This window comes from Stegodyphus dumicola, chromosome 10 (assembly GCF_044657685.1).
Source record: "Stegodyphus dumicola isolate Sdum_Otavi_A_Nest chromosome 10, ASM4465768v1".
Lineage (NCBI taxonomy): Eukaryota > Metazoa > Arthropoda > Arachnida > Araneae > Eresidae > Stegodyphus > Stegodyphus dumicola.
In genome coordinates, this window is record NC_140777.1 from 28,567,202 (window position 1) to 28,592,815 (window position 25,614).

Below are 25,614 nucleotides of genomic sequence, written 5' to 3' on the forward strand. Positions count from 1 at the left end.
CATTAAATATTCGATTCAGGCATTTTAGCCTACATTGTACGAGGGCCATCCAGGAAGTAGATTACGTTTCCGTCTGTGTCCGCTAGGGGCGGGGCTAGCGCGGCCATCTTGGGGTCAGAGCGTTGCGCAGCTCAGTCTGCATCTAGCCGTGCTAGTGAGAGGTTCGTGCTGTGCTCCGTTCAGATACTGTGACGGTTTGAAATGTCTGCATTAATTGAAAATCCCGCGAGCTGCGAGGTGCGCTCAGTAATAAGGTTTCTGACTGCAAAAAACTGTAAACCGATAGAAATCTATCGGCAGCTTCGTGAAGTGTATGGGGACAACATTATCACTGAAGGTGGAGTGCGTCAGTGGGTCATAAGATTTCAAAATGGCCGAACCAATGTTCACGACGAAGATCGAAGTGGGAGACCCAGCATAGTGACCACCGAACTTCTCGAAAAAGTCGATGCTAAAGTCCGTGAAAATCGAAATTTCACAATAACGGAACTTTCTTTGAGTTACCGAGCGACTTCCACCTATTCCCAGCAATGAAGAAGTGGCTGGCTATGCAGCGTTTTGATGACGACGCACAGCTGCAAGAAGAGGTAACGAAGTGGTTGAAGGCGCAGGCGGCCGAATTTTTCGACGAAGGAATTTCCAAGCTCGTACATCGCTACGATAAATGCCTTAATTTGTATGGTGACTATGTAGAAAAGTAGTATTTGAGTGTGGCTTTCATCTGTATATAATAAAATTTGTTTCCTATACTTTGTTTATTTTTTTATTCCAAAACGTAATCTACTTTCTGGATAGCCCTCGTATATATGTAAATATTAAGTTTAATTAAAATTTATGGAAAACCCTCCAGGCCATGCATTTCGTCTTTTGGATTATGAGTGATTCGACTTTGATCTAGAACTTTCGTTACACAAAAGAATGAAATTTGAATTTAACAAACATTCTCTATTCGTAAAAAGCAAATTTAAAGTTAATAAATCTAAATGAAATTTAATGCAAACAAATAAATGATTAATTATTGTCGTGAACTAATCTACAATATCATTTAAATTCTAAGAGCATATGTAAATCAAGTGCAAGTATCAAAATACATGAATAAATATAAAATTCCAAAAATTATTTATAAAAATGCATAAGTGAATGACTGTTGAGCAGGCAGGAGACAGACTTATCAAGGGGAAGTTGCCTCCAAACCTAACTCTTCAATCATTCAATTCGTGTTTCGTCATCCATGTAGACAAGGGTAAAAGTCAAAACCAAAAGTAATACCAAATGTGGTGAATTACTAAAAAGAAATTTAAACAAATGGACTTTTGAGAAATTTTTTAGGATTAAATCATTTTTGGAATTTTATATTTATTCATGTATTTTGATACTTGCACTTGATTTACATATGCTCTTAGAATTTAAAGGATATTGTAGATTAGTTCGCAACAATAATTAATTATTTATTTGTTTGCATTAAATTTCATTTAAATTTACTAACTTTAAATTTGCATTTTACGAATAGAGAATGTTTGTTAAATTTCATACCAATTTATATATATCAAAGTGATATTTATTTAAATAACTATTTCAGTATGCTACAGACTGCGTAAAGAAACACTGCAGATTGAGTATATATGAACTAATGTGCATATAATAAACAGACTAAAAAAATGTATGTAAATAAAATTAGATTCATTAACTAAAATGAAAACTACCAGCCAAAATATGAAATATTCTTATAAATAAATAATGACTCAATCTTTTAAAATATTCCTTTGCCATAATTAAAGGTACAGCGATGTCATAAAAAAGCTAACAAAAACAATAGCATAAATTTTAAGAGCATGCTTTTTTTGGATGTGAAGCAATTTTAGTAAAGTTCAGAAAAAAAATTAGAAATATCATTACAGATAATTTGAATGTTATTATGCATATTCCTTACAACTAAAAATAACTAAAGATAACATATATACCCTGAAAAAGTGGGAAATTTCTTCTGACTAGTATATTAGTATTTAAACACTATAGAATTAGCTGTTAAATTGTAACTTAATGCATTTACTTTCTAAATACTACTCCCCCCTCATTTTATTTATTTATTTATTTTTTAATTTCTCTTTCCATAGATTAAATTGGATACTAATAAACTAAAAACTGAGAAAATTTAGGGCACACTTAACAAACAGCCCACTCCACTACCAAAAATCAAACATAAGATGTAAGTACTAGTGTTTAATAGCTTCAATTACTCAGCTGAGCTTTCAAAACCATATGAAACTAAATAGAAAATCAATCAATGTGAAGTAGGCATAACTACTAACATCATCAGAAGAAATTTGCTTTGTTTATCCAATTTACTTAACAAGAAAAATGAGATAATGTAAAGGTAAAAAACAGAGTACAACATTCTGATTATCATAATACAAAGTATCTACCTGTATTAACTGAATAATGGTACTTTAATAAACATATTCAAAATAATGTCCTCTGAAAGAGCAGTTTAAGATATTGTTTTCTATGAAGTTAATACTTTCAAATAAAAATAAAAGAAAAAAGTAATAACTCAGGGCCTTTTTAGCAAGACAAAAGTACTCAGCATCATTATAAAATCTAATAACAAGTTCAATAAGCCAAAAGAAGAAAGCATTGTTATGAAGTATTTGAAGAAATAACAATCAAAACACTTTATACATAGTACCTGCATAACAATTATACAAATATATTTGAGTTATCAGAAATTAATAGAATTAAAAAAAAATATCTTATCAAAGTTACCAGAAAGCTGCTTTACAAAAATAGTATGCATTCAAAATAATCTGAATACCAACAGCAATAAGTCACCTTTATATTTTCATCTCAACCTTTTTTCAGAATCTTATCTATGAACTAATCAAAATACTTTTATAATTAAAAATAAATAAAAATGTATAAAATATTACAAAATTTTGAAAAAGGCATTTTCCTGACAACTCAATTTTAATTAAAAAAAAATTCTAACTGATATTACACCAGACTTGGAAACTGGACTTTGCCCGTCAGTGGTATGGTGGTATTTTTCCTTTTTCTCACCTTGATAATAAAAAATAACTCAGTGAACAAGCTCAGTAACCATATTTGATAAAGCACATGCATATATGATATAAAAGATATATTACAAATATATTTCTATTAAATATGAAAAAAATGTAACTTAAAATGTAAAATAAAGAATATTATAAAAAAAAAAGAGAGAAAAGAAAGAAAAGGGGGAACCAAGTCATAATGTTTTAACTTTTTTAAAGAACAGCCATGATATTAATAATCAAATCCCTTTTTTTTAATGAGAATGAAAACAACAAAAAATATTTTAAACATTTACAAGCAATATAAGTGAAATTATAATTAATTCCGTAGTGTGTTTTCTAAGTAAGGGCTGTTTTGTTGTAATACAATGTAACTTAAAATGTAAAACAAACTAATAAGTGACACTCGCAGTGTAACGAGTACTTGCACTGTGTCCCAGCATTCCTTGGGAACAACAGTTGCAGCTGCACAGGTAACCTGTACAGTCTGTTCGGTGTCTTTAAAATGTTCAAGGTTATCGAATCGCCTGCCATGTGCAAGGTACGGTCTGTGATACGATTTTTGTCAGCGAGAAACCTGTCTCCTGCTGACATTCACTGGCAGATTTGTGAAGTTTATGAAACTAATGACATGAGCAAAGGCAAAAATGCGTAAGTGGGTCTGAGACTTCAAAGCTGGCAGCGACAACGTCCATGACGAGTCCCGCTCTGGTCATCCATCTGTAATCATAGACGATATGGTAGCTTCAGTTGAAGTGAAAATTCTTGAGAACAGATGCTTCACCATAAGCACTCTTTCAAACAAATTTCCTAAACTGTCTAGGTCAGTGCCATGCAAGATTGTTTCTGAAAAGTTAAGATTTAAGAAACTGTGCTCCCGTTGGATCCCTAAACTCCTAATGGAGGACCACAAAAACAAAAGATTTTAATGTTCATTGAATTTTTTGACTCGTTATAATGAAGAAGGTGATGCAATGTTGATAATGGGAGACATACCGTGGGTTTCAGATGTCCCGCCTGAATGGAAACGGCACAGCATGAAGTGGAGACACACACACATTCTTCTGTAGAGGTTAAAACCAGACTCTGTCCAAGTGAAAGATCATGGCATCCATGTTTTGGATAGGCATGGTGTTTTGTTGGTCGACTTCAAGGCCGCACCACCATAAATTTAGAGGTCTACAGCCAAACCCTGCGAAAGTTATGCAGAGTGATTCAAAACAAAAGATGCAGCATGCTGACAGAGGGAATTTTGCGACTCCATGACAATGCCCAGGCCTTTTAGCTCGGAAGTTTTGGAACACCCCTCCCTACAGCCCAGACATTGCACCGAGTGAATTTTATATTTTCATCTGTTTCAAACATCATCTTGATGGCACCCACTACAATGATAACAAAGACGTGAAAACAGCCGTGACCTTTTGGTTATCAGAGCAGGTGGCAAGATTCTATAAAGAAAGTATTCAAATTTTCTTAATCTTCTAAGGTATGATAAGTGTTTAAACAAACTTGGCAACTATGCTGAAAAATAGAGAAAAGCATGTAGAATCTGAAAATAAATTTGGTTTTTGAAAATTTTCAAATGGCCCTTACTTAAAAAACACCCCTCGTATGCTGCAAAAACTTTGTAATTTTTGAAAATGAAAAATTAAAGCTTGTTCACATATGATCAAAAACAGATCACATTATAAATTTATATGAAAATTTTTAATACTTTGAAAAACCTTATGCATAAAAGATTAAGGACTGTAATTTTAGAAATGATTAAAATTCAACATTATTTTTATGCTAATATTGAATAAGAAGGCAATCTATATTTTGATAAGCAAACGAGCAGCAGATTTCTTTCTGGAGAAAAATCACAGCAAAACTTAATTTTTTTCATTACAATTTACTCCAAATACAACTCTAGGGGTCCATTTAAAATCTATTTTATAAATATAATTCATATTTTTAAATAATAACCTATTTGTATATAATAAACAATATATGTTTCATTACGAAGCAATATTCTGAGTTCTCTGCCATGATAACCCACTCAGTGTAAAATTACTAGACAAAACATTAAAACCATTTACCTAATATGATGGAGGGCTTTTTCTAACCAACAAACAAATTCTCACCAGATGAGACATTTGATGAAATGAGTGCAATAAAATGTTGCTAGATTTCTGTATACTATGTATATGGGATGCTGTTTGTAACTGTTTTTTTTTTGTAACATAAATCACTAATGTTAAAATTTGACTCATGCTTTGAAAATTCGTGAGCTCTGGTAATAAAGGGAATTTCTTCATTGTAGTACTGGAATCATTCCTTAACTTTCTTTCTTTGTGATGTGATTTTAAACATCATCTTCTTCCTTTTTTTAAAATTAAATTATCTATGCCAAAAAAGTATCATCACTATAACGAAGTACTCTTGTTGACTAAGCCATGGCATTCTATCTGAACATTTCATTTATTCTATCTGAACATTTTATTGAATGAGCTATTTAGTTTAATCCAAAGAGATGATGGACCCACATTCTTCTCAAGACACAAGACAATATTGCCAAGATCATCATAATCTCTCACCCCAGCTATATGCATTCCGTAGTGAATTCAGATACAGATGGAGGACAAAATAATGCGAGCACCTGTGAAAAAGTATGATGTATTTCACACTTGCAGTACAGCCGCATCACCTGCAACTGAAGTCTGCCACTTAGTTGAGCATGAAGAGGGAGGTATCAGTCTCTCAACAGTAGTCACCTGCATTGCATGCTTCAATTGAACTGACTGCGAGAAGTTGAATGTCAGACCTTTCAGAGTTCCAAAGAGGAATAATAGTTGGAGCGCGTTTAAGGAGCATTGGTTACGGAAATAGCAAACCTTGTGGGGGGGGGTGCAAGGTGTACGGTATCAGCCGTTATGAAAGCGTACATGAAAGAGGGTAAGATGACATTTTCAAAGCACAACAGTAGCCGAAAGTCAAAGCTGGCTGATATAGATAGACGGGTCTTGAAGTCCATAGTAGCCGGAAAGCACAAGCAATCATTATTCGACATAACATCCGAAATGAACAGTGATCCCCAGGACCCTGTTTCAACAAAAACTTCAAAAGCGAACTTCATGCTGCGAACATTTATGGCAGAGTAGCAATTCATAAACCCTTGGTGACAGCAACTAATGCTTTCAAGCGATGCCAATCGTGCAGAGATCACAAAGGCTTGTCCCCACAGCAGTGGAAACAGGTAATATGGTCAGATGAATCATCATTCACCCTATTTCAGATAACCAGATGCGTTTATGTCTGGAGAACGCCCAAAGAAGCATTTCATCCTGACTGCCTCTTGCTGAATGTGAAGCATGGGAGTGGCACCATTATGGTATGGGATGCGATATCTTGGCACAGTCTTGGGCCACTTGTTATTCTGCATAGGAGAATCACATCCAATCACTATCTAAGCATTCTAGGGGATCATGTCCATCCTTTTGCCCAGATTGTATTTCCTGGGGAGTGACCACTTTTTCAAGATGACAAAACCCCTATCCACACTGCTAGGTGTATTCCAGAATGGTTCGAAGAGCATGACGATGCAATTGAACATCTCGCTTGGCCTCTCTCAGTCTCCAAACTTGAATATTATTGAACATTTATGGGCATATTTGGAGTCCAAAGTTTGCTCCCGATTTTCAGCTCCATCCAGACTTTCAGAATTAGAGACCGCTCTGCAGAAAGAATGGCTTAATATTCCTTTTAATATTGTCCATGACCTTTATTCATCTATTCCACGTTGCATTCAATCTGTACTTCAGTTAAAGGGTGGTCCAACCCCATATTAATAAAAATTTTCCATTATTTCACAGGTGTTCGTTAAACAACAAGCCTGCCTAATCAAATAATAATAATAATAATAATAATAATAAAGGATTTATCTGACTATGCTAACCTGATAGTTCAATCTTTATGAGTCCATTCTAGATAATTACAGTGAAAAATGACTACAAGCATATGCGTATGCACTTATATGGGTTTGTGACTATGGAAATGCATATTCATCAGCATTAAATGAATTATGAATTTGGACTAATGGGACCATAAGTGAAATTAAATTTAGCATCAGCAGTATTCTACTTAGCACTGGAATGTTCCAATGCTGATGATTAAAAAGGTGGCTGCTTATGTGTTTACAAACACAGCTATAAACATGGACAGATGAATAGGTCTGAAGCAGCAGACATTCCATATCTAAAGAACATACTTTGATTTGTTCACTCAAACACACTTGTCCATCACCACTATCGAAATCTCAGATACAGTATCACTTCTTGTGCATTAAATATGACAAGACATTAACCACAGATTTCAGTAGGATATTAACATGTTTAAATATACACAGTAGAAAGAAAATTAATACGAAGATTTCTGATTTTTAATTTAGCAGCAAATGAATAAGAAATTAGTACTATCAATATAGTGTATTTGTGAGAAATTGTAAGTGTCAAACAATAAATCTATAAGTATAAATTCTTATCATATCTCAAACTCTTTCACCCAATTCAAACATTTTTATGATTTCACATCTAAAAAACTATAGGAAAGCTAAAAGGCCTCAATATCTCAAAGCTGCAGTGGAGTTTAAAATTCTGAAAAATATTGTCTTCAGACTTTGTGATGCATTTCAGATGATTTATATGTATTTTAGACACAGTGCAGAAGACCATTCTCCCTACATGACCGTATAAGAAGCTCAATATTTAGCAATAATAGTTAATGCAGTTGAGGCTACATGGCTAGCTAACTTGCACATCAGTTCTACTGCAATGCAAGAATGAAGACATCTTGCTAAATTGCTTCAATGTTCAAATTATACAGGCTTATATGCTTCAAGCCTGCATGTCTGTGTGGCAATTCACAGAAAATATTTGCAGTGTCAGTTCCCTTCAAAGTGAATGATAGTAGTTTGAACTTAAGCCTGTTTCTCTGATGAGAATCAGTTCAATCTGCAATAGGTTTCCGGATATCACTGTATCAAGCATGAAATAAATACAGTGTAAACAGAAAACTATACAAGATAAATATCATAAAGGTGGCTCTGAAATGATGGCATGAGGCATCATCATGCTTTGATAAACCTTCACTGAACTGACTGTAAGCTACCCAGACCTCAGCCTCATTAAGCATATAAGAGACATTATGAGGAGACAAATTACAGCTTACAAACCTTTCACAGAAAAGAAGCAAGGGCTAATCTATGCTCTGAAGTAGAAATGGAAGAAATGAACTCTTAACTCACTTTATCTTGAAAAAAAGCATGGCATTTCGATTACTGCATCACAATTTGACATGGATGAAATAAACTGCCTGGGCACAATTCATTAGTTCTATACCTAACTTCTATATACAGTACAAAGTCTTTTATCCGGACTCGACGGGACTTCAGCGATTCTGGATTAGGGGTTTTCCTGGATTATAGATCATCAATTTAAATCTGGTAAGATGGCATGCAGAAATTATAAAATTAAAAATATGAAACCGTAATTTATGAAATAAAGAGCAATTATGAACTAAAGCGTATCAAAATTTACACACACACACACACACACACACACAAAAAAAAAAAAAAAAAAAAAAAAAAAAAAAAAAAAAGAGCTTAATTTCTTGTTCCATTACAAAGTTCTGCTGTTCAAGTTCTGTAATTGCTGTGCCGAGAATACCAATTAACTTGCCAATCAAAATTTTTTCATTTTCACTAACCTCAACAGTCACTTTCTTCATGCCTTTATCCATTTTTTGCAGCAATTCCACTTTTTGTTTGATGGACATCGAAACATGCTTTCGCTTTGTACAGGGTTGCCACTCAAACAGGAGAATGAAATTCCCTGACTTTTCCAGGTTTTCCAGGTGTGTTTCAAGAAAATTCCAATCTATCCACGTAATGTACGTTGGGTGTGCTAAGAGGTAAATTAATTATGGTATTACTTGTATTGTGTAGCAAATTCACTTAATTATTCAATAAATCCCAGAGGACATTTATTCTTAATTATTCTTGGTATACTTTGTTTGATAATTTTGTTTAGTTTTCCACTTAAGAAACTTAATAAAATTTAAGATATATATATTGGATAACAAATGTATGTTTTATTTAATTATTACTCATGATCATCACCAGTTCAACACGAGGCTAATCCGGTCCTTATAAATCACAATGCAATGCTAAATAGTTAGGTTAGATTTTAGGTAGATTTAATTTGCGTGAGGTATGTTCTTAAAAGGCACCTTAACACTTGAAAACACAAATATAATTATAATAGTTGTTGTTTTCTCCACTGAAGATTGAGATTAGAATCCTCCCAATCTGGAATAAAGTAAGGCTTTTTTTTTTGCAGACATTCTGCAGCTAAACGAAAGAAAGAAATCTATTTTAATAAACTGAGGTATTTTATATTTATTTTGCAGCATACATAAGGAAAAAATATGTGCATTAAATTTTGTGATGGTATGTCATCATACTGCTATAATTAATTTCAGGATTATGCCAGAGAAAATTTCCTGAAATCTGGAAATATTATTTACTAATAATAAATAAATTTAGAGGGAAGAAGCAACATTAAATTATATGAATAACATAAAAATAATTACTTAAAAATTGAATTAGAATAATCAACGATAATATAGTTATATTACATGGCTAGCCTAGATGACTGATTACTATTTTTTTTATTTTACTGCAAAATGGCAAGGCATTTATTTAAAAAAAAAAAAAAAAAAAAAAGGTTTAAAAAGATTTTGCGGTAAAATTCTAGTATACGGTAAGGCTTTGGCACGATTTTGAAAATTGTCGCCAAGACCAAAATGACCCGTTTACTGCGCATCAAGATGTCGCCAAATCCCGTTATTATTCTAACCAAAGAACGTCTATGTAAAGAAGAAAAGGTTCCATACAAGTAAATGCTATTACGCTGCTAGAATGTGGAGGGAAAATTTGCCAGGGGATTTGGCGAAGGAACCTGGCGGCCAGAATTTCCCTCTTCGCAATGTGTACAGAAAATTGAGAAACGCGTGTTAAGAAGAAACGCTCTTTGACAAAAAGAAAACTACGAAAATTCGTTTTTAAATTATTGCGAAAAATCAAAGAAGAAACGTTTTATCAAAGGACGTTTCTTCTTGGATTTTTCGCAATAATTTTAAAAACGGATTTTCGTAGTTTTTTTTTTTCCCTGAAAATAACTAATCCATGAATTAATTTACTTGCGCCAAAAAATATTTTCTTTTCCTTTAGAGTTTAACCACTTGCGCTAAGACTAAACTTCACAGTTGCGGTGCCGTGCGCTACAATATAACAAGCGGTAAAGTGTCTCATTTACGCCGCTCCGCATCTGAGAGTGCAATCCAGAGCTGTAACTCGAGAAATAAACAATTCTGTTGTTAGGCGACGTGTGCATCACGTTATTTTCATTTTTGCGATAAATGCTTATCGACGTGCACATCGCTCGCGGTTTGAGACAAAAGCGGCTTGACGTGCGTGGCACGTCTTTTTAGCGCAAGTGGTTAAAGAAATTTTAAACGATATTCATTTTATGAACTCTTGATAACGTGACCTTCGAACTTCGACACCGGTTTCGAGCTTTGGCAACAGATATATCAGACATGCACAGCTGTTTTCCCTCTATGATGGAACGGAGCCACAGCCACGTCTGTTGCAGAGAGGTTTTCCTTCTTTACAATACATATTCTTTGATTCTAACCTCCATGGTACCGTATACTAAGATTAAACCCATTTTGTTTTATACGAGAACGGGTACATTCTTTAGTTCATGCACTGCACATGCGATTCTCGAGAATATTGGAAACCAAAAGTTGCGGGAAAGTTGCTTTGCCTTTCTAAAAGACAATCAAATTGGAGCTGCGAAAATTGGCTCTATGCCAGCTACCCGAATGACACTCACGTGATACATAATTCGCCAAAAAAGTTACCTCTTCCGACGTCGGCGCAAAAATCGCTTTTTTTGGCGGGATCATTGTATGAACTTCCCTGACTTTTCCAGATTTTGACAAAAATACTTAAATTCCCTGACTTTTCCCTGAATATTTTGGTCAATTTTCAAATTCCCTGACTTTTCCCGTTTCTCCCAGTTTTCCAGGTAGCGTGGCAACCCTGTTTGTAGATCCTTCGGTAGCTCCAGAATCGGAAACTCTTTTTGACACAATCGAAAGTTCAAGCTTACTTTTTATAAAATTGCTCTAACAGTTTGCAAAATATAATAAGCCAGATCCAATTAGAAGATTAAGGATCAACGCAATCTGCAACATTAACTGAAATAGATAATTAGATAATTTTAGCCTAGCTTATACTGTCCGTTATACATTAAATGCGCACGCGTTTTTTCTCGTTCAAACATAATTTCTTGGTCAGTTACAAAGTTCCACTGTTCAAGTCCTATAATAGCAGTGTCATGAATACCGAGTAATTTGTCTATCGGAATTTTTTCATTCTCAATAATCTCTGTGTCACTTTCTTCACTATCGGAAGCGAATTATAATGATGAGGAATTTGAATTAAATCATACTAAAGACGGAGTACATCCAGATGAAATACTACATTTAGTAAGGAACAATAAGCCAAATAAAATAAAATCATCTGCCCTGAAGATAAGGATAGTGCTGACAGATGAACTTCCAATTCATTGCGCGCAGCAGCGTCCCCCCCCCCCCCCCCGCAGAGCAGCGTGAAATTGATAAACAGATTTCGAAATGGTTAGAGAAACAAAGGATATGCCTTTATCCATTTTTTGCAGCAATTCCACTTTTTTTTTGATGGACATCGAAACACACTTTCACTTTGTAGATCCTTTGGGAGCTCCAGCATCGGAAATTCTATTTGACATAATCGAAAGTTCAAGCTTACTTTTTATAAAATTGCTCTAACAGTCTGCAAAAAATAATAAGCCGGATCCAGTTCGACGATTAAGGAACAACGCAATCTGCAACATTAACTGAAATAGATCATTAGATAATTTTAGCTTATACGGTACTTTATACATTAAACGCGCATGTGTAAATGTAATATGCGCACACGCATATGCGCAGTCGCAAAGATCTTACGGGCATGCATCAACGCTACGCATGCGCAGAAAGTTTGTACCTTTGAGGTCCGAATTATAGATCATTCCGGATTATGGGTGTCCGAATTAACGATTTTTGACTGTATTTTGTGTCAGTTATTAGGGAAAAATAGCCTGTCACACTTGTCTCCATTCATGTGCAGTTTTTCTTAACACAAAGAAAAATGTTGCTCATTCTGATGTTCTAGACATATGTATAGAAAACACACATTCGCTAACAATTTTAAAGTATCTAAATACAAAGCTATTACTATGTTTAAAAAAGATAATAAAATACATAATTGTTTCGCAAATTTCTTCCTCCAACTTGCATATTTTAAACTGATTGTAATCACTTCTACAAAAAATTTAATTACACAAATGTAACTTGTTAATTTCATTTAAAAAAGTTATAGCCGGCAAGATCATCATATAATTTTTTATAGACTAAATCAAATAGCACATTATTAAACAAATAAAAGCTCATAACTCTCATGTTTTCATTGATATTGAGACATACTTTGCTATACTTCTAAAATAAGTTTTCAACTAATAGTCTAGAACTAGATAAAAAATTAATCACAATATCCTATATAGCAGATATTTATTAAACATTAAATTAATTTTATAAATTTACTATGAAACTGATTTTATTACAGTCAAAGGCAGAAGTACACTTTTCTTGTTCTACACAAATATAAGAGTGATGAAAAAATACATCTTATTTTTATCAATTTATAGACTCCCTTTCTCCCTCCAAATAAAAGAAGATGAAGAGCAGAATTATTAGATAAGATATAGCTGGATTATGAGGAAGAAGACAAGAGAAAAACTCACAAACAAAAATGAAGAATACTAAAGATGAAAGAAAAAAAAAAAAAAATCAATGGAAAGGATGAAGACCAACACCACTGTACCATAATGGAATAATGAAGAAAGGGGGAAAAAGGCCTTTCTTAAAAACCACCATTTTGGCAGATTTAGCAAATTTCTTTATATAATTTTTTGATAAAAATTAAAAAGAATGAATGGAAAGCAGAAAATTTTACATAAAATAATTTTCATTTTTGCTTATTACACATACATACAATATATATGAACATATGCAAACAAAATTTATTTAATTTTCTAAAAATAAATTCAAAAATGTTTATTAATACCAATATACACCAGACAGTTTTAAAAAATATAAATGATTTTTAGAACAAGAGAATACTTATTTTTTTTAATATAAACCTTCAGAAAACATCTGCAATGAGATTTTGCAATCTAATTTTAATTCATTCAATCTAATTTTAATTCATTATTCACTGATATAAATTAAGTCAAACAGAACAACTGTCTAAGTTTTATGCTATGTCAGCAATTCAAAAAATAATCTCTGCTACTCTATCACATGCCATTCAACAAAAATTAATAGTTCCTACTAGTTCAGTAAGCACAACAAATAGTTCTTCTACTAATGTTTTAAATGGTAGCAAATTTCATCTACTTCTTGCCGAGTGATAAACAAGAAAAGATGTGCATCTTGATTGAAACCAAATGCAAAATTCAAGGATTGACATATTTTCTGCTCATAGAAGGATTTGGTGCAAGTAAAATTCACCATAGAATGCACATAGTTTATGGTGAGAATTAAATGAATAACAAATGTCTTAGAGCAAGAGTCTCAAATTCATAGCATGCGGCCAAAAAAGCAAACTTATACAGCTCATGAATACAGTTCAATTCTATATCTGTAGTAAATATGGTGCTTATAGTTTTAGAGACATTTGAGCAAATGCTTTTAATGGAAAAAAGACCGAATGAATAGGTTGAAATTTTGTCTTTTTTACTGTTTCAAGCAGTATGTTTTGTATACTGAAGGCATGAAGTGAATGCCTCACATCAGTACAATCAGTAAATTTAGTTTCCTGGCTGACAATTGGTAAATTAAAACAAATATTGAAAAAAGCAATATGCAAATATAAAAATTACGGAAATTAGAAAAATTCATTTTATTTAATTTCCTTAAGTTTATAAGAACAACTTTTGAACTCTGTACCAGAATACAGCACTTAAAAATATTTTTAAAATACATTATTCTAATTAAAAATATTCATACTACAAGATTAAGCAAGAATACAGACTAATTTCATTTTCTGGAGCACCTATAATACACTTAAATGTATTATTTAATGTTTACCTATACTGAATTGTCAAATAAACAATTCAATAGCTTAAATACATTTAGAAAGTAATAAATATACAAAAGAACACTCTCAAAAAGTCTTTAGCTACTTTTCATTGGCTAAGCTGGTCGAATAGTCTCTTAAAAACAGAGGTAAATTATTATAATAAACTAGAATCGAACTTTACAATTTAATATTGAATTTTAAATATTTTTAGAACCCCTTTCCTAGATAGAGATTCTATATTTTCATAGAGATATCTTCTGAAAAATATATTTTCAAATCTCATCTTAATAAAGAAAGCATATCTGCTAACCTTGAAATCTGAAAAACAGGGCGAGTCTCTCATGAAAACTGGAAGAATTTCCTGCTGCACAGTCTCTCATCAAAACTGGGAGAATTTCCTGCTACACAAGGATGCAATTTTAAAAGAATGCCAAATTCACTTAAATTTGCTTTATAATGCTTAGTTTAGATTATTGAACTATTTACAATGCGATTCTGATAAAAAATATATTGATAAATTGGATAATCTAAATTTATGTTTTTTTGACTAATTTCATTTCATTGCATAATCTTCCTAAACTTTATGTGCAAACAAAATTCTGAGTAGGAAAAAAAGTTTTATTTATCACTTTTAAATATAATCAAAAAAATTAATAACTAATGAAAAATAATAATATTAGTTAATAAATAACTGCACATTTTAAATATTATGGCATGAGCGGATAAATGCAGAAAAAAGCAAAACAAAACAATCTCTTTACTTCATAGTGGTTAGGTTACAATACCTTCACTTTGTTTCAACTTAAGTATGTATGAGGATTTGATGTATGCAATCTGTTTTTGCACGCTTCTTTGACTAATGCCTAGTGTGTTCATATTGGCCAATCCAGTCTGTTTAGTATTTTGATGGATGAGGCATCAGTTAGAGGAATATGGCAAAGCTCACAATGACTATCTGCCTAAGGAAAAAGATGTCTTTGTGGAGAACTTTTTAAGGCAACTGGCTTGTATTCTCATTACACATTGGTAAAGCTTGAAAAATCAACCATACATTCAACCCGTTCAAAACTCCCAACATTCAGAAGCCACTCAAAGCTATGTCAGTAACAGCAAAATAAGAAGCTAACATTTTAAATACAACAGATTCAGTGATCTGTTGCATTGGAAGAGGCAAAACATGATTTAAAAACATAAATATTTAAAACCAGAGGATGACAAGATCTACCAGGAAACCAGGACATGTGTGAAAAAACAGGAGAGTTGTCAGCTGTGAAGAATGCAACTTGATGACTTTCCTCTTCTATAACTAAGACCTGTAAGTTCAGATAACTATTTAGTTTTGGTTTCATTAGTTAGTTATATTGCCAAAGTATAGTTACTTTCACCAAGGTTCTTCGAAAATATTTAAAAAAAAAAAAATCTTATTGCTGAAAAAATCAGGAACTAGCATCAGAATCATTATAAATCACCATAACCATAAATGCCTTAACTCGAATAATGGATTTTTACATTTACTTTTTTTGGAATTATGTTAAAATTAAGTTATTAAATATATTATGCAGCAACTTACAGATGAAGATATCCAGCCTCGACCATAAATAAATGCATCATCTAAGACAGAATCAAGAGTTCCTTGAACATCTCGTAAACTTTCTGGGACAAGTTGCTGTATATCTGTATTATGAACAGTTCTGTTTATTAAACTACTAGTAACAGTAACAAGATGCATACTTTCACCATAAATCTGAAAGGGAAAAACTATTATATTAGCACATTATTGAGAACAATAGATGAATTATTTCAGACTGTGTTTTTACACACTCATGAAATATGTTATGGTGTGTTACTTTAAAATAGGCACTTCAAGATTGTAATGAGCTTTCCTTCATTTATGATCATCAGCACCCCACAAAGGAGGATTCAAGGATTTTAGCATAATAGAGGAGTTGACCAATTTTCCATAGCAATTGTTACCATGGTTATGAGGCAAGCATTAAAGTGAGCCTAATGCCTCAAAAAATTAGACTCTGTTCAGATGACAGTTTTGTCATTATAAAGCTTTGTGGTTTAATTCCTAAATATCATTAAGCCATTAATTTCTCTTTAACAGGGTTTAAGACATAGCCAATCAGGGAAAAGAAATTTTGTGCATGTATAAATGTGTAGCTGACTCAGCAAAGCCATCAACTAATATTTGCTTTGCTCTGATTGGTGGTTCTTATACCAAACTGGCATCAAGTTGAAAAGATAGAACTTTTGGGCAATTTTTCCTTAAACCAGTTTTTGTGATGTAGCAAAGTTTGGTTGCTTAGCAACAAAGCTCAGATTAAGCATCTAATAACTTAAGTTTCTAAAATCTAATAAAACCACCGTGTGAATTAAGCATCTAACATCTAATAAAACCACCGTGTGAATGAAGCTTTATGGGCCTCAAAGTGCCAATTCTAAAGTAACAAACTATAACCACTCCCTTCAGCACAAATATATCAAAATATCTGGTTGTAAACAAAGTTTTCTGCCAAACAATGTTGTTAATAAAGTCAACCCCCCCCAAAAAAGGCAGTACATTTAGTACCAAAAAGGCAGTACCACTACCCAAATCTATGATTTTCTCCCAAAGTTTTGTTAGTTCTTCAAAGCCTTCGGCCCAGAAACTTGGTGGCCGCGAGTCCAAAAACAGATCAACCTCATTTTGGACATCCTGTGGAGAATGGAAGATAGCACCAGCAAGATATAGCTGCAGTTGTAAAAAAGGATAAAAGTCTGAAGGGGTGATATGGAGGATTGTGGCAAAAGATCCCCATAGAGTCCATACAGAGTCCAACTAGTGACTGCAGACACACGTGATCTCGCATTATCTAGCTGAAACATTACCTTTTTGCACTTGCAACTCAGTTTGATGCTTTTCTTTAATAGCAGCGTCAACATGGACTAGCATCTCGCTGTACACCTTACTGTCAAGGGTTTTACCTATTTCCAGATACTCTTTGTTGATAATACCATAGCAATCCCAGAAAATACAAAACATGATCTTTTTGATAGTCAAATTGTGCTTTGCAGCACCGCTGATAGGCTCTGCGGGAGCAGACCAACCCATTTTTCAACCAGTGTTGTTGAAGTAAACCCACTTTCCCTCACAAGTGACAATCCGTTCCTGAATTTTGTCCTTGTGTTGATATTCGAGCAGACTAGTGCACACCCGAATACGTCTGTCCTTATTTGCTTGAGTAACCTTATGCGGCAGCCAGTAACTGAATTTGTACGCGAAGTGTATGCGATGCACAGCGCAACTAATGGATATGACGCTAACATCTAACTTCAAGTGGTTGCAGATTGATCGTCTTCTACAAGTTCTCAAAGGCGGGTCTCACCAACACCAGTAGGATGGCCAGAGAGCTCTATTTCTTGAATGTCACAATCCTTGTTTTTGAACTTTCAGTATCAAACGTTCACAGTGTCATATGATACCACATTAGAACCTACAGCTGTACACATGATTTGGTGACATTCTGTAGATGACTTTTTGCAACAGAACTGGAAGCAAATGATGCTTCTAATCTGGCAGCATCACAGTTCCATTTCAGACACCTTGTACTTAATGATAACAATATTTTTTTACATATTTCATAGCATGGTGTTCTAAAGAATGTCTCTTTCTTTCAAATGCCAAGAATCATTTGACAGAGTCTGATTAAACATGCCAATGTGAACTGTTTGTGCAGATGATATTTGGGACGACTGGAAACATTCATTAAAACCTGATATTTCGAATATAAATTACTTTTAATACTAACTTATATATATATATATGGGTTCTTTAATTTCGAAATCCCAATTCATACTCAAACAAAACACATTTAATAAAACATTAATACATCTATAATATAGTTCATCTTATTAATACAGCATCTATATCATTGTTTATCTATTACCACGATATCTATAACATCTTATATTTATTAACATGCCAACTATAACGTCTTACATCTCTTAATTCCACATCTATATCTATAAAACAATATCATACATCTCTAAAACAACATCTTACATCTCCTCTCATAAAACAAAGTGGCGAGAGTTCTATTAATTTCACTCATGCAGTCAACAGCTAAAATTCAGACAGCGCGTGAGGGAAATTATTAAGCTAAGGATTTAAAATCCCACATTCGGCCTTCCTGCTATGCGCCGACCTCGACGACATTATTCTTCTCTTGACAACATAAATCATTGGTCATCTTGCATCTTCGGTAAAAGAACTATCATCAAGAATAAGCCGAAACCTGAAAAGAAATACAAAGGGAGAGGGGAAGATTGTGTATGTGCTAAGGACAATATTGAAAGGAAACATCTTAATTGTCCTTCATCTTTGCAACTATAATATCGTCAACAGTCCCTTCTACTTTTCAAAAAATTTCACCTAAATCGAAAATTATCTTCAATCTTTAACATTTTTGGTAAACTTCATTTCATCTTAAAAATAGCATTAACTGAAATAAAAGTCATTATTAGGTGAAAAATCACAATTCGATTATTAGTTCTGTCACGCCAGGTTTAAATGTCATAATCAGTATTATTTTATGCATCTTCTACTTAAGTGCATGGTTTTATATATTCAGTGCATGCACTTGTTTTAGTGGGTGCTTCATGATCTCCTTCTTTTACAACATCATAGGAGTCATTATTCTTTATTTTGATAATCTTATACGGGCCTATATACTTTGATTTTAACTTAACGTTTGATTCAAATTGCGCTGTTTTGATTGCAACTAAATCTTTAATTTCATAACATTTTGGAGAATGTCTTCGAAAGTTATATGTGTTATATGTTTTCTTATTTCGTCCTTGTACTTTAAATATTTGTTTCTTCGCGTCTTTTCCAAGTTCTTCTTGTTTAGCAAATAATATCTTCTCCTTAATTCTTCTCATGCGATTCTTTTCAAAAGGTAGCTTTTCTTGCATTTTCAGTTTAATATGTTGAACTTCTTTTTCTTTCTCAGAGAGGATTTTATCTTTGATGCTCATCTGAAATTTTGTAATTTCTACTTCCTTTTTGGCTTCTGGTAGTTGTTTCTGTAACGTGTCTACAGACTGTTCTGATACGGAAAGTTTTCTTCCCAAAGATCTGACTCGTTGTTAAGGAGCATCCAAATCCATTTGTAAAATAGATTTTTCTTGTGTTAATTGTTCTTTACCTATAATTGATAAACGCCTGGGTCTCAAAGAAATGGCTTGGTCATCTTTTAAAGTACTAAGCATTTCAATATTGGTAGATTTTCCTTTAGCTTGTCTTCCTTTAAAATTTTCAGATATACCAGGATCCAGTTCTTCGGCTGGAAGTTTATCTTGCTGTTTATTCTTTTTTACTATTGATATTTCTGTTTCACCAGTATTATATTGAACTAATTTCTCATATCTTGAATTATTTCTTTTTCTAGAACTTTTTGGTCCTGAAGTGGGTTTTTTGGAATCATTAATTTTTTCATTACTTTTTCTGATTTGCTGAACATTCTTAGGTGGGTTTTTTTCTTCTTCCTTTAGGAATGGAGTTCTTCTCTTCATCTACATTTTGCAATTTTCCTTGTCCACGTTTAACATCACTTCTCTCTTCCTGAGACACCTGTTGCTTTAATTCATTTAGAGCAGCATCTGTTTCTTCTATAGGGTTTTTCGTTTTATTAGGAATATAGCATTCAATTAAGCGGTTTACTTTGTATTTACATGCTTTATTAATATTCGAATAATTATCTAACTCATCTTCTTGATGTACATTTATATACATTAAATTCGATAAATTTTCATCTTTTGCTACTTTTGCAGATATGCCATTCTTGTTTATAATAATTTCCTAATGCGAAAGCAATTCATTGCCAATAACGGCATTTTCTTTCATTGTTCCCTGAGGCACAACATAAATATTTGATTTAATTTCACAATCATCGATTTGTATGGAACCTTTAAAATAACCAATATGCTTTACTTTATTATTACCAAAGCCTACTGGAATCAAATTGGAAGAATTAATATTAGGTGAACCAACTGCTTTATAAATATTTTCCGATACTATATTTATATCACTTCCTGTATCAATGAGAGCTTTTACTTCTACATTATCTATTGATACAGCTTTATGCATATCATTAAACTGCTTCTTTACAAATATATGATTCACTCTGGCAAGGTATTTTATATTTGTCTTATTTTTTATACATTCCGCGGCTACGTGTCCAAATAAATTACAACGAAAGCCTTTTTTTCCCTTGCTCTTATTTTTGCAGAAATTCTCCATGTGACCAAGATTTCCGCAGTTATAGCAACGAATATTTGTTTTTATTTTACTTTCAAAATGATCGCTTCTGGTTTTAGAATTAGGCTTAATGGATTTGTTTTTATCATTATCTAATTTAAATTTTTCATATATCTTAAGTTTTTCCTGAAACTCTGCCAACGTTTTACAACCATAAAGAATAGCTTTATTAAATGCAGAATCGTTTATACCATTAATAACATATTCAAATAAAGCGGCGTTTTCAATATTACCTTTAGAACATATATTTTTAATTACCAAAAAATATTCATATAGAGATTCTTTTTCCTGCATTTTACGTTTTGATAATAATTCATGTAACTGAGCAGAGTTATAATGAACACCATATTCATTTACTAATAAAGCCTTAACTGCATTCCACGAATTAATTTTCGTTTCACTTTCAATAAATAATTTTGCTTAAAGATCTTTTGGCGAATATCAGTTTCTGTAATTCATTTAGTTTTATCAAATTAGATACATCCTCAAAGTTTTCAATAAATTTGTCAACCGAATTATACGGATTACCATGGAATTTAGAAATCAAGCTTTCAATATCATTAAAATTTATATACATATTTGAAAACTGTGAAAAAGGAATTTGAACTGACGACTTACTAATATTTTGTTTTACCTCATGATCTTCATCAAAAACAGCGAAAGAAGACTCGTTGAAAATTCGAGCAGTTGATGCATCGATTTCACTATTAACAGAAATATTCCTTCTGTCATCCAATATTGCTTCATATTCCTCTATTTGTTGCTTGTAATTTGATCCCGATTCTGACACCAATTTTGTGGGTTCTTTAGTTTCGAAATCACAATTCATACTCAAACAAAACACATACGGTATCTATAACATTTTATATCTATTAACATGACAACTATAACGTCTTACATCTCTTAATTCCACATCTATATCTATAAAACAACATCTTACATCTCCTCTCATAAAACAAAGTAGCAGAGTTCTATCAATTTCACTCGTGCAGTCAACAGCTAAAATTCAGACAGCGTGCGAGGAAAATTATTAAGCTAAGGATTTAAAATCCTACATTTATATATACTAAATGGAAAAATTAAATTTATATATTAAAATTAAATTAATTATACATATGATTAATGAAATATAAATAATAAGATTAATATATATATATATCTTAAATGTAAAGGAATTAGGTATTTACAAATGCTAAATGTTGATAGCATCTAACATTAAAATTCAGTACCTGAACAGATAGGAATATGGTACCAATTACAGCAAACAAGAAGACAGCAAGTATTGCCATGATACTGGTGAAAGTATCAATTGAACTTTCCAAAAGCATTAAAAACTGAAAATAATGGTTAAAAACAACATAAATTAGCACATAAGTGGAATCGTATAATGAAAATAATTATAATGGAATCAAGGTAATTCAAATATTTAATTGTTTGAATATCATAATAAATAACATGTTTGAATAAGCAAAGATGATTAAAGAAACAGAAAAATTGAGGAAGGGATTACTTTACTGTACAAATGCATTAAAAAAAATTAATTGGCAAAACTCAACTTTATAACTAAAGTGCACATAAGAACCACTGCTGCAGTAAACAAAGTAAGGAATGCGGCCCTATGCAATGATAACATACAATAGTGTCGCTTGGATTACCATGATCGCGAATTGACATTATCCATTCTTTACATGAAGCTGATGTAATTAACATATTAAAAAGAAAATTAAATCTTGCATGAACAAAGAATCAATACACTTCACAAACTCATCCTAATATCCATCATCTAGGTTACTTATGTTCAAACACTTGAAAAATATCTTTTGCAACTCACTTCTTCTAGTAACCTTAGCAACAGCAAGGCGTGTACCAACCACGGCTGAAAATGATATCTAAACGATATTAGAACAAAATGTAAATAAAAATTTTTTTTACCTCGATTCCAGCATGAGTAGTCACCTAACAGGCAATAAAAGTTTATTTACAGAACTGATATATGAGGATCCTCAAGCAAAAATCATTTTAAAGGATGAAAAAATTTTATATTTGCAAGGCAAAGGATTTGTTGACCTTGATTTAGAAGATGAATGCTGATTACAGAAAATTCGATTGACTAATGTTTAATATGTTCCTGATTTAAAGAGCAACTTGATTTCCATTAAGCAAATTGCTAGTAAAGGATATTCTGTTATTTTCAAAAAAGAAAATTGTTTCGTCAAAAAGAATAGACAAATAATAATGCATGCCTGTTCTGATGATAATATTTTATATAAAATTGTTCTAATCAAAAATTTAGAAAATGTTAATATTGCAGTAGAATGTAAAAATAACTGTATACAAATACGACATTCAAGGTTAGGCCATCGAATTCATTATGTAATCAGACAACTAGTAAGAGAAATTCTTGCTGAAGGAATAAAATTAGACAATTGCACTCATAATGATACCTGTTCAGAATGCATAAAGAATAAAACACAGCAAACTCCTTATCCAAAAAATGCTAGAGCTTTTGCAAGCAAACTACTTGAACTTATACCTAGTGATATTTGTAGGCCTATGCCTACACCAAGTGTTGGTGGAAAACTTTATATTTCATAACTTTTATTGATGACTTTACTAGATACACTGTTATCTATTTGTTCACCAAAAAGAATGAAGTTTTTAGTAAATTAAAGGACTTTGTCAGTATAATTAGAAATAAATTTGGAAGAACCATACAATATACCAACAAGGACATGGAGAAATTTCTATTAAATAATGGCATCAAACATCACCTTTTCCCCCCTTTTCACCTCCTCAGAACAGTGTGAGCAAAAGAAAAAATAGAAGCTTTAACTGAGATGACCAGGTGCCTGCTGTCCCAAGGCTGACTTTTAAACAAATTCTGGGGTGAAGCTGTGTCAACACACCAAATTACTTCTAGAAACACCTTTCAACCACAGCTTGGGATAAGACTTCCTATGAATTATTGAGCGGAAAAAAGCCTAATCTAGTTCATATAAAACAATTTGGTTGTACAGCCTATGTATATGTACATAAGAAAAACCAGAAAGCAATTGAAGGAACTTTTGTCGGTTATGATCAACCATCAAAGGGGTACAGAATCTACAAAGGTGAAAGTGGTATAATTATCAGTAGAAATGTAAAATTTGTTGAAGAATTATTAGTGAATGAAAATATTGAAATTTCCCTCCATCCAAAGGTTGAAGATGATGAAGAAACTGAGTAAAACTCAAAATTATATCGGAAAAAGAGCCAACATGATTAGAAAGGAAAATGAAGGGGAAACCACCAGAATGCCTAGGATTGTTAGCAAACACAGTCAAAAACATAACCTAGAATTTTAAAGACTTGGATAAGTTGAATTCCAAAGAAAAGGAAAAGTAGTTATTCACAGTTGATGAAGAAATCAATTACTTATCCTGAAAAAAAAACTTGGGAACTATTTGAGCTTCCTGTAATAAAGAAACCAATTGGCTGTCAATGGATTTTTACTCTGAAAGAAAATGAAAATGGAACAGTCATTTGTTACAAGGCGTGGCTAGTCACAAAAGGTTACAGTCAAAAATTTAGAACATACAATCATCAGAGAGTATGACTACGATCATACCTCTGCACCGGTAGTTCGACATACAATCATCAGAACTTTTCTTGCTGTCGCAGCATATGGTAAAATTCATGTGAGGCATGTAACATTACAGCATTTCTACATGGAAATTTAGAAGAAGTAATATACATGGAAGAGCTGGAAGGTACAGTTCAACCAGGACAAGAAGAAAAGTTTTTCAAACTGAAAAATGTTCTTTATGGATTAAAGGGGGCCACTACAGCATGGAATAAAAGGGTTGAAGAAGTATTAAAGAATAGTAACTTTTTGCAGAGTACAGCAGACCCATGCTTGTTTTTAAAGAAAGATAGAAATGATACAATAATGATTATTTCCTACATCGACAATGTTCTTATAGCATGCAAAAGCAAAGATAAAGTCAAAAGGCTAATCAAATCTCTCAACGAATTCTTCGAAGCAAAAGACTTAGAAGAAATCAGAAACTACTTAGGAATCAACATAAAAAGAGATGACAAATTTCTATTGAACGAAAAATCAAAAATAGAAGAAATGAAGATTTGTTTTATCTAGATATCCACAAGCCATCTTACACTCCAATGCTACTTCTTATCCAAAGGAAGAGGATGCCTCTCCACCAGTGGACAATACCAAGTACAGGCAAGCCATCAGAGCTTTACTATACACAACCACTGTAAGCAGACATTATCCTAGCAGTGAATCAATTAGGCAGGAAAAATAAATCTCCAAATGAGAAAGACTGGAAAGCAGTTCTAAGAGTGATTCAATACATGAACTCTATAAAGGAGATCTACCTAAAAATTGACTCTGATAGTCCATCAACACTTTCCTGTTATATGGATGCTGACTATGCATCTGATTTAACTGGTAGATGATCGACCGGAGGAAATTTATTTTTCTTAGGAAACAGCTCAATATTTTGGTGCATATAGAGACAAAATTGTATTTCCTTATCATCTACTGAGTCAGAGCTTATTCCTGCAGCTACTGCTGCTCAAGTGCTCAAATGGATATTACAACTCCTTAAAGATTTTGGACTACCTCATGTACCCATTAAGATATTTGAGGACAATAAGACCACAGTAGTTCTTATCAAACAGGGAAAAATGAATACCAGGCTAAAGCACATTAATGCTAAATATTTCTTTTTAAGAGAAATGGAAGAGAATAAAATAAGAGATAAGATACTGCAATACGAATTCCATGATTGCAGATATTTTCACCAAACCATTGCCCAAATCAAAATTTCTGAAATTAAGAAAAGAGCAAAATCTGATTTCCACCATTTTTCCAAATGCATGGTTAAAGGGGGGATTGCTGTACATTAATCAAGCATTTGAAAAATATATTTTTCAGCTCACGTCTTCTAGTTGTTGACTTAATGTTCTGTTATTTACCTCATGCAAATTAG

The 25,614-nt window shown here is 32.6% G+C and overlaps 1 protein-coding gene across 8 annotated transcripts in view; it reads right to left on the reverse strand.

The window, feature by feature from the left end:
- Nucleotides 1–25,614, reverse strand: part of LOC118194292 (transmembrane protein 245) — a 128,297-nt gene that overhangs the window by 37,453 nt on the left and 65,230 nt on the right. For 4 of the 8 annotated variants that reach the window (XM_085824838.1, XM_085824835.1, XM_085824843.1 and 1 more), the window contains exons 6-8: nt 21,850–21,954; nt 15,887–16,060; nt 2,998–3,057 (exon numbers count right to left, since the gene is read on the reverse strand). The exons of 1 other annotated variant lie outside the window; for it this stretch is intronic. In XM_085824838.1, coding sequence (XP_085680964.1) covers nt 2,998–3,057; nt 15,887–16,060; nt 21,850–21,954 — 339 coding nt within the window. The remainder of the gene's footprint in view (nt 1–2,997; nt 3,058–15,886; nt 16,061–21,849; nt 21,955–25,614) is intronic. 3 more of the 8 variants (XM_085824839.1, XM_085824837.1, XM_085824841.1) reach the window with 3 other exon arrangements.